The following is a 10602-nucleotide window of genomic DNA, read 5'->3' as shown; positions in this document are numbered from 1 at the left end:
AGGGGAGGTCTCCCCAGAGCAGAGCAGAGGGGCAGAATCCCCTCCCTCGACGCTGGCCACGCTTCTCCTGATGCAGCCCAAGGTAGGGTTGGCTTCTGGGCTGCCAGCGCCCATGGCCGGCTCATGTCCAGCTTTTCATCCATGAGTAACCCCTCAATGGGTCTTAAAACCCATATGAACACAGATCTCTCAAAAGGGAGCTCAGAAAGCCCGGGGTTGTCTTGGAGAGAAAAGCACACAGGTAAATGGCATAGGAATCTGAGAAACTCTGCCTTTGGTTATGACTTGACGTTAGCGAGGTGGTGAGGGCTGAGCAACAAACCAGCCCAGCTCTTACGGGATTGCATTAAATCACGAGGTGAGATTTGAGAAGGTCTCGGTTCCAGGCTCATCCTGCCACAGCACACAACGGCTGGGAAAGTCACCTCACACCGTATTACAGATGGGCAGAGACGCCATGAGGATTAATTGCACTTTTAATGTGCCTGAACAGAAAGAATACATTATTGTTTGACATCACCCCAGGTCTCCTGGAGGACTTCAGCATGCAGACCGTTTGCCCATTGCCAGCACAACAGGATGGCAGGACTGTGCCTGTCAGAGCAAACCGTTTCACAGAAGGCCCCTAGGAAGGGAAATGAAAAAGCCAGAGCATGAGGCCAGGCACTGGAGATGAAGCAGTGATCTGGGCCACTCTCGGCACGAAGAACACCCCTTGCACCGATACAACCTTTTAGGGACATGGTTTAGTGGTGGGATGGCAGGGTTAGGTTAAAGGTTGGACTCCATGATCTTAAAGGTCTTTTCCAACCTAGACGATTCTGTGATTCTGTGAACCTGCCCTGCTAGGTCCTGCTGGAGCAGAGTCCCTCTCCCCAGGCTGCCAAACCCCAAGGCAGAGGTCCAAGGAAGACCTCCAATGACCTCTGCGGGGGAAGAGGGGATGGGCTGCTCCCTACTCTTTTTTCCCAGCAATTTTGAGGGACAGATGCATCGTTACTTCCCTTCCGCTTCCAGGTGACAGCTCAACTTAGGGAAGGCTCCCAATGCAAAGTCTTCCAGAGAAACCGGGCCAGCCAAATATTGAGTGCCAGGTGCTTTACAAAAGGAAAATTCAGGCTCTGAACCTGCAGCTTTAGGCCCTTCCTCGGGAAAGCGCTGGCTTGCAATGCATTTGGCCTCTGCACTGAGGTTCCCTACTACGCTTTCGCATGATATATTTACACACTACAACAAAAGGAAATTGGAATGGATAAAATAACTTTATTCCCAGTGCACTGTACTGTACAATGTTATTATTACCATAATCTGGAAAGTTTATGAGACTCTTGGTGCTCAGAGGTTGCTAATATCATTAAAATGCAGAAAAGGAGAGAGAGAAATGGTCTTTTGGAGAGGACTGAGTAATCTGTCTTTGGTTCACAGGTCTAGCCATTCGTCTTTTTGAGCCCGAGATCCCCTTGCTACAACGGCAATGACGAGAGCTCCTTCAGAGAGAGGGTGGCAAGTGCCAGATACGGCGCTGGCACTGCCTGGGCCACCATCGGCGGCTGGGAGGGCAGGCTGCTCCCCCCTTTTGCAGCACGGCATCAGCTGCATTTAACTGCCACCTTCTCAGCAGGCTAACACTAGCCATCACCACCTTTGCCACCTGCACGTGGCCCACAGGTGGCCCTGAGGATGAAGAACATTCATCTCCAAAGCTGCCAGCCCCAACGCCTGCAGCGGCGCACACAGGGACACTGAATCCAGCCACCTCCACTGCCACCCTCCTGCAGGCTGGGGAGAGAGGGAAGCTGTGTCTGGAGCCTCTTCCTCAGGCTTAATCTGCCACCCTGCTTCGCAAGGCAAGCGGTGCCTTCCCACGAACCTGGTGCAATTATAATTCAGCCCCTTCTGCACATAGGCCAGGGTCCTTCCCCATCCCTGTTCACAGGCTCCCTGGACTCACATTGCTTGGCTACACGGGAGCAAGGGGGGCAGGCATCGGCTGCTGATCTGCTGCTTAAACCCCTCCAGAACCCGTCTGTCTCCATCCCTCACCTTCCCCATTCTGATCTGCTGATCTGCTGCTTAAACCCCTCCAGAACCCGTCTGTCTCCATCCCTCACCTTCCCCATCCTGATCTGCTGATCTGCTGCTTAAACCCCTCCAGAACCTGTCTGTCTCTGTCCCTCACCCTTCCCATCCTGAGCAAGCGGCACCTAAGGGATGCACCTTGAAGGGAGCGCCCCGACAGGGGTAACGTACATGGTGTTTATGGAGCACGGGGGTTTGAATAAGCATTTCCTTAAGCAAATCCACATGTGGCATCCCTGGCTGAACTGCCGCTCTCCGTAACCGCCTGGCCATGGGTGGAATTGCCCTGCGGCACCGTTAGTTGCAGACCCTGGAGGGCAAAGCACGCAGGGAGCATCTCAGGCCTCGAAGTCGCTGCTTTAGGTAGCGTTTTATCCCGTCTGCTCATGCAACGCACAACTCTGCTTGAAGAGCAGGGGCATACAAACATCAAGACCTTTGAGGAAGGGGTCATGTCCCCTCAGCAGAGCACAAAGAGAAGCCAGCACACAAGTAAAGGGGAGAGACATGTCAGCAACCCTCAGCAGGAGCCAGGAAGGTCTGGTAGGATGGGAAGGGTCTGCCGGGTCAGCATCCTGGTGGTCAAACAAAACACCTTGCTCGTGCCTCCTCTGGGAGGGGATGGCAGCCGCTTTGTTGTGTGCTCCGTCCCTGTTCAGATGGTCTCATTGATTGCTCCGCCGTGGATGAAGACCACAGGCTTCGCTAAAACTTTTGACAGAACAAATTAACCAGGCCAGCTCCAGCCCACAATGCAGGGCATGATATCGATGGGCCATTTGAAAAGGAAAATTCACTCCAGTTTGAGGACGATTATGGAAATAATAACACACAATCAGTGTCCATTAACACTGTCAGCAGGGCTGCGGATCGATAGCGTATTAATGGCTGAAGAAAGACCAGCAGTTAAGACCAGCACAATAGCAGAGGGAGAAGAGATGGCAGTGGGCGGGTGTAATCGAGCCCAGGCACTGGATGTCTTTGCACAGCCTGCCCAGGGGAACCCCTGTCACCGCCACTTTCTGAACATGTCCCCTGGCTGCTTGCTTGGAAGCCTCCTTCTCCTCCTCCTCCATACCTCAGCCCTTCCCAGCTGCTTTGGGCAAAGGGTGCCCAGGCCCTGCAGGGAACCTCCCCAGCTGAAGCTGCCTGGTATGGCTTAGCCTGATTCGCCCCCAACTGGACAGGCTGGGAGAGTTGGGGGTGTTCAGCCTGGAGAAGAGAAGGCTGCGGGCAGAGCTGAGTGCGGCCGGTCAGGGCTTAAAGGGGGCCCAGAGGAAAGGGGGGGACAAGCTTTTTAGTAGGGCCAGCTGGGACAGGACAAGGGGGGATGGTTTTGAACTAAAACAGGGTAGGTTTAGACTGGATCTAAGGAAGAAATTCTTTCCACTGAGGGTGGTGCAACCCTGGCAGGGGTTGCCCAGAGAGGGGGTGGAGGCCCCATCCCTGGGAACATTCCAGGCCAGGTTGGCCGGGGCTGTGAGCACCCTGATGTGGTTAGCGGTGTCCCGGCTCCCTGCAGGGGGGTTGGGCTGGATGGGCTCTAGAGGTCCCTTCCAACCCAAAACATTCTATGATTCTATGATTTTAACACAAGGCCAGGCTAGTCCCATAGCAGAGAGGGAGGCGATGCAGAAGCCCCCACGGATAGCTGAGGAGCAAAGCGCATCCATGGTCCCAGGTCTCCTACCACTTCTTGGACTTCTCTCTTGCTCCTCCCGTTGACTCTTCCAACATGGTGTAGCAACTCTGTGCTACCACAAGGCTGTCCTAAAGCAAAAGCCACCATGAAGCCCTCCCTGCATGCCGACGCTAAGGGTTACAACCCTAAGCAAGACACATCTCCACCGAGGCTCTTTTGCTCTCATGCAGCAGTGTTCTCACTGCAGCCCAAACCATGCACATTTTAAAATAAATAAATAAATACATTTTCTGCTTACTGTACTCCTGGCCTAAATTTGCAGCAAGGAACATGTCATATTTTACCAGCAAAATGTCTCTTGACTCCTTTGGTATCTGTACACTGATCATGATTAAAACACAAATATCAACCCACCCATGAAAGAAACACAGCCGCTTCCGAGATACGCAAAGCAACCACGTCTAGCCCTACACAACACTCCATAGCACTCCTGAGCAAGAAGAGAAGAATATAATTTTCAATGGGAAGTGCACAGAGAAATGACAGAGTTGTGGGAAGTAATCACAGAGCATGAAACTTGGCGACTTAAAATAGCATGGGATTTTTTTTTTTTTTTTCACTTGGAAGAGACCGAGACTATGTCTTTACATCTCCGGCTGATTGCATCTCCAGAAACAGAGTTTCCTTTTGTAAAGCTCAGCCACGATGATTTGCAAGGCCTTAAAATAACTTTTTGCTTAATCAATGTCACTTCCTTGAAGCATCTCTGTGGTTTCGTTTCTTTTGGAAAAATGTCAGCAACAAAATCACGTGAGGTGTCACGAACAGCGGGTACACCCCCCAGCATCTGCAACGCCTGCTCCCAAGACCTTCGTTCGATTTAAAACTAAAGAGGTATTGTGTGCTTTTTCTAAAGTATCAGAGCCACCAGATCACCAATCTGGTGCCACCAGAGCTACCCAATCCCCAACTCCACCGCCTGCAGCAGCTCACTAGTTTTCCCAGGTGTTCCCCAAATTTTCTTACCTAGGTCCACTGAACTGCAGAGGACCAAGCAGCAGAGCAAAATCTTGGTTTGACAGGAATCAAGGGACAGATTTTACACACACACACAACGTTACGGTGGCATAAACTCTGCGTAAGTGCCCAACTCATGCACATGGAGTTTGTACAGGTGACTCCATGCCAGCACCATGGAGTAGGTTGTCCTCAAATCTTTAAGGGCTTCAGATAGGGTGACAGTCAGAGCCTGCACTTCTGCAATACTGGCCTGGAAGCTTCCAGCTTTGGTTAGGAAACAGGAAAAAAAAAGCATGTCTGTCTCGTAATGGCCATAAAAGAGACTTTATCATCCTTCCCAACCCATTTCCCACTGTGCCAGCTTCAAAGCCCACGTTCTATCCCTAAATCTTGCTGCAAAACCCAATGAGCCACAGAGCCACGCTCAGGTGAGGCGATCCTGCCAAGCTGCACTGCACTTAAAAACCCGTTTCTTGTCTGGTTGCTGCTTAAAGCTCTTAAGCATTTTAGGGGAAAATGAAGCAAGCAGCTTGGGGGAGAAAACAAGCATCCTCTATTCTGGAGACCCCTGACAGATTGACTTTTGTCAGCTGGTAAATACCCGAAAATGAGTCCAGTCAGAGAAGAGAGGGCTGCAAAAAGAGGAACTCAGTCGGACATGGGCAGCACAGACACTCGCTTATCCTGCCCATGGGCTGCAGGAACAGCCCCCAGAGCCAGCACCACGCTCCTTGGCAGGTTTGCTTCCTTGCCTCCCCCACCAGGTCTCCAGTCTCCTGAGTCAATCTCCAGCTGTTCCACCACCCTCTGAAGGAGAATGAATAGCTACAGGCACCCATAAAACATGCTGATCCTCTGGCCTTTGTAAGCCCTCATGCCCTCCGCTTCCAGCGTGCCCATCACCAGGAGCCCCTGAGCAGCGGGTGCACAGGAGAGCCCACCCGGCCTCGGGCAGATGAGGGTCAGCCGCTCGTCATGCGTTTTGTGCTTCTGCTCTCCTGCTCCATCGCAGCACGCAGGAGCTACTGAAGCTGCACATCCCCTCCCAGCCAGGAAAACTGCCTTTCACGGGCATGCTGCACCTTGTCGGCACGGGGAATAAAGCCGAACAGGCAAAGGCCCCAGGATCTGCTGCTAATAACCTCTGCAAGCAAATGGGCTTCGCTCGAACGGTCGCGAGGGTTTTGCTCCTCTCCTCTTTTCCCTGAATTCAAGATCAGCTCATGCCCAAAGTATGCTTGCTCCACTTCCTTTCCTTTTTTATGCTTTAAGCCACTTTGGTGCAGCAGTGACTCTTCAACAGAGGTCCACGCGCACAAATCTATAAACCAGCATACTTTGAAACTCAGCTTCTTGTTTCATTGCCGGACCATTTAACACAGGAGATGAAAGGGGAGCACAACACAGACACTTCATCCCTTCAAAAGGGAGAAAAAAACGTCAATTTGCTAATCGCCTGTTGACTAGATTAGCAGCAAAGGTGCATGAACTCTAATCAATGAATAACTACAGGCTCCTTTTCATATCAAAAGGGGAAAAACCCATCAGGCAACAGCTGTGGCTCCTGAATCGTGAAAAATAAGGAAAGGCAGAGGGAGTGGTTTCAAACTGGGTTCCCCGGCTGGCAGGATGCTCCAGACTTTGCTGGTGAGGACTCCACCAGTGTCACACGTACGTGCTAAAACCCACCCCTGGAAACGCAGGAGGAGAGACAGATTCAAGCTCCGAGTATGCTAAAAGTAATAGGCAAGAAAAAGAACAAAACCCAGACCAGTATGCAATCAGAGTGCACCAACACAGGCTGGGGCAGAACAGGAGTATTTCCATGAAACTTCAGCTGAGGCCCAAGTTCTTCAATGCCGAGGTGGAAACTGAGGTCTGGTGAGCAAGAGAATCATAGGCGGTCGGGGGAGAGGACTTCTCTCTGCATGGAGAGCCAAAGGGGACATTGGCTGCTAACCCCAGAGGGTGGGCGTGTGGCTGTGGGCTCACAAAGCGAGGCACTTGGGGCTTTGACTAGCCGGTGCCCCAGCAATCCTGCAGACCTCCCTGCCCACCTGACCGAAGCAGCTCCGCCATGGTCAGACAAGCTCCTGCAAGGGCACAGAGCTCAGTGCAGACCGGAAAGCTCATCTAAGAAGCTGGGTAAACACTCAGGCACTGCATCTATGCTAAATTCTCACCTATCACGGCTCTGCTGCTTCCAGGGCCCCATTAGCCGGCTGGGAGGGAGCTGGGGATGCGAGGGCAATCACGCCATGATGGCAATGCAAACATTCCCTCTACGCAGGAGAGGAAAGATTCAACAAATGGCCATGTTTACCTGCTGCTATACCCAGCCTCCACAGAAAGTGAAAGGCTATTTCAATTGTGAAACGGAGCAGGGGTGGGGGGGAAATCACTGCAGGAGCCAGCGGGTGTAAGAGCCAGAAGAAAGAGACTGAAATAAAATTTCACTGAAAGCCTGTTTTGTTCTCACCATAGTTTGAAAGAGCTGGAAATACAAATGCTACCCTTAATTCAAAAGTATCTAAAATCCCATTTTGCTACTGAAAAGTGGTGGGCAGCAGGGACTCGTCTCTGAAGCTCTATGCACAGTGGTACCCATCCCACTGGCACCCCAAGTCCCCTGCAGGAAAGTCACTTCCCAGGGGATGAAAGCTATGATATAGTTGCCATCTCTTGTCATCTTGACATGGTGGGATGACTGGCACAACTGGAGCGCTGCAACTGAGGGCTATTAACCCTTCAGAGGGGACAGGCAAGGAAGGAGAGGTGGTGGGGCAGCCCTGTATGTTTGGGAGTGGTTTGATTGTCTTGAGCTTAACGATGGTGATGACAGGGTTGAGTGTTTATGGGTAAGAATCAGGGGGAAGGCCAACGAGGCAGAATCATGGTGGGAGTCTGTTATAGAACACCCAACCAGGATGAAGAGGCACATGAAATATTCTATAAGCAGCTGGGAGAAGTCTCGCAATCGCTAGCCCTTGCTATCATGGGGGACTTCAACTTACCAGATGTCTGCTGGTAATACAGTACAGCAGAGAGGAGACAGTCTAGGAGGTTCCTGGCGTGTGTGGAAAACAACTTCCCGAGACAGTTGCACCAGAGGAGGTTTAGATTGGATATTAGGAAAAAGTTTTTCACAGAAAGGGTTGTCAAGCATTGGAAGGGGCTGCCCAGGGAAGTGGTCAAGACCCCATCCCTGGAGGTATTTAAAAGAGGTGTAGATGAGATGCTCAGGGACATGGTTTAGTGGTGGGATGGCAGGGTTAGGTTAATGGTTGGACTTGATGACCTTAAAGGCCTTTTCCAACCTAAACAATTCTGTGATTTTATACAGCATGGTGGCTGCACGAGTCTCAGCCCCAAGCCACTTGGTGGGGGCAGGCAACCGCGGCACAGAGCCCAGCACAACCACTCACCGGCAACCCTGGCAGAGATGCCAAGGACCCAGGGGACAGCAAAGATTTGGCACCCCTCTGCTGGGTGCTTACCGGCTCCCAGCAAGAGCAGGATTACAGACAGGGGTGCTGCTGGTGATACAGGGATGCTGCTGGTGACGTAGCCCCTCGATGGAAAGAAGACTTGGTGCTCAAGTGGGTTCCCATAGAGGCCCTCACAAAACACTGATGCTTTTATCCCCCGAGTAGTGCTGTTAGATGGGGAAATGCTGCTATTGCACGCTGCCAGCTGGGGAAGATAAAGAAATTAAATAGCTTGTCCACCACTGGGCACGAAGCCTGAAGCACGGCCAGGGATCAAGCCGTACCTAATTCCAGTCTAGCGCCTTACAATACAAAGGCCAAACTTTAGCCTCCAACACTGCCTACTACAGCCCTAAAAATTCACATTCACAGTGAGCAGACAACACAGAAGGGTTTACTCAAGAAAAACTGTTTTCCTCTGGATTTTCTCCCGTATCCCTTTTCACCAGCACAAGGAACTCGAGCCTGAAAACTACTGCCAGCAAACAAAATGACCTTGAGAGGGAAAAGCAAATACAACAGCTCGACTCCACCCCAAAGGAAGAGAAAGAGCACCGAAAGGAAATGCCAGCAAATTGTCAGCCAAGCCGAGGTGATGGGGGCTGTGTGACCCCCCTGGAAATCAAGCCAAATAATATTTTCTCTTGAAAGCATCCTTTACATCCCTGCAGTGCCTTTGGTGTGCAGCGTCCTAGAAAGTCCCCAGTTCTTTCCCTCTGGAGGACCAATAATTAATAACCACAACCTGGCAGACAAGCGAGCGATTCCCTCTGGTTCCGATAAGAGGAGCTGACATCTCTCGAACCCCAGCCACCTCCATTGTTTTATTCTCTTTGTTTATTGATCCTTTTATGCACATAATGCAAATTGACATTTCATAATTCAGCCGAGTTAATGGTGCTTAAATATTAAAAGGCTTTTCTCTTTTAATTAGCTGTAGCAAAACAGGCAACAAAGGAGTGCTAGATAGATGCCACTTAAAATGCTCTCGTCCAAGTTCTCCGGCATTTTTCTAGGGATGGGAAAGACCAGTTCAAGGGAAATTTTGTACAAGCCTCCTACCCACACTAGGAAGGTAACTAACCCATAGAAGCGTTTCCAGAGGCTTTGATTCATCGAGCATGTTCATCTCTGCCAGTTCTTTGTCTTCTCCCCCTCCTGTTCTTCTCCTATTAAAGACAGAGGGGAGGGGAAGAAGGGGCAGAGGGTAGAAGAAAAATCCTTCCCTGTAAGAAGGGAAGACCTGCCTAACACAGTGCAGATGCAGATGCAGATGCAGAAGCCTTCCGAAAAGTCATTGCAAGACCTGCAGCCCGGTGAAAACGGAGCTAAAAGGAAAAAGTACACGTAGCTAACTGAAGAGTTACCAACAGTACAGAAATCTTGCAATTATTTCCTGGGGCAAGAGTAAGTAATCCAGGAAAATAATTGAAGATCATACTGGGAAAAAAAAATTTCCAGATCTAGGAGGGCAAGGGAACACACATTGATTTCTCTTCTGTTCGTTATGCCGAGAGTTGAGAACGAGAGGGAAAATACATGTCATCTTTAAACCTCTGTGTCATCTCAGCTGGAGCCAGCAGCAGTAATACATCTTAGTCACAACGTGGCTGGTGTATGACAGGACAACTGTGAAGAGTTGGTGTTATTTGGGCTCTTTTAATTGTGCATACCTCCTCTCTTAATTAGCTCCCATTTTAAGTCTTGGGTTGGTTTGAGATAATCATCTCCCACCTGACCCAGAGCAGAACCATGTAGTCACAACAATTAGATATAGTAACTGTTAATAACTTAGTTTAATTACAACCTATTTTCTTCAAATCTAGCCTAGACGTAAGATTTCAATGAATTTTAATTACATGCCACGTTTGAAGAGCCTGTGCTATTGCATTATTAAGTTAATTTCAGACAAAGAGAGAGACTGACAAACACTAAATTCCTGGCTGAGGACACTTAAAAAAAAATTAATCTTAATTCAAGCCAATTAATAGATTGACTTGCAAATTCTCTGCAAATTCATTTTTCTAGTGAGGACCAAGTACTGTAAATCTGTAGAGGGGAAGCTGCATTTTTCCCCACCTAACGAAGAGCTCACATTCCCAGTTTCCGTGCAGGGTTGAGCTCCTCCGTAACAGCAGGACAGCCAGGTGCCGCTCCACCCAACACTGAAGCCACCGCGCTGAACCTGCCTGGCATCCTGGCAAAGGCCGTCCCCACCTGCAATGTCACCCAGGGACTTCAGGCTCATGGAGAGGGCAGAGCACCAGCTCTTCTTCCCAGAAGGGATGGAAGCATCTTCTTCCTTCTTCACCACCAGCAACCCCCCACGCACACAGGAGAGGGCAGTGGTGCACACACCGGAGTCAGCCCGTT

At 50.5% G+C, this 10602-nt stretch overlaps 1 protein-coding gene across 1 annotated transcript in view; it reads right to left on the bottom strand.

Annotated features, from left to right (window-relative positions):
• MDGA1 (MAM domain containing glycosylphosphatidylinositol anchor 1) overlaps window positions 1-6820 on the bottom strand; it is a 111666-nt gene extending 104846 nt beyond the window's left edge. The window contains exon 1 of the mRNA XM_009637226.2: window positions 6799-6820. Coding sequence (XP_009635521.1) covers window positions 6799-6820 — 22 coding nt within the window. The remainder of the gene's footprint in view (window positions 1-6798) is intronic.
• Window positions 6821-10602: the final 3782 nt, after the last annotated feature.

The sequence above is a fragment of the Egretta garzetta genome, unplaced genomic scaffold (assembly GCF_000687185.1).
Source record: "Egretta garzetta isolate BGI_Z169 unplaced genomic scaffold, ASM68718v1 scaffold574, whole genome shotgun sequence".
NCBI lineage: Eukaryota > Metazoa > Chordata > Aves > Pelecaniformes > Ardeidae > Egretta > Egretta garzetta.
This window is presented reverse-complemented; position numbering and strand designations above follow the sequence as displayed.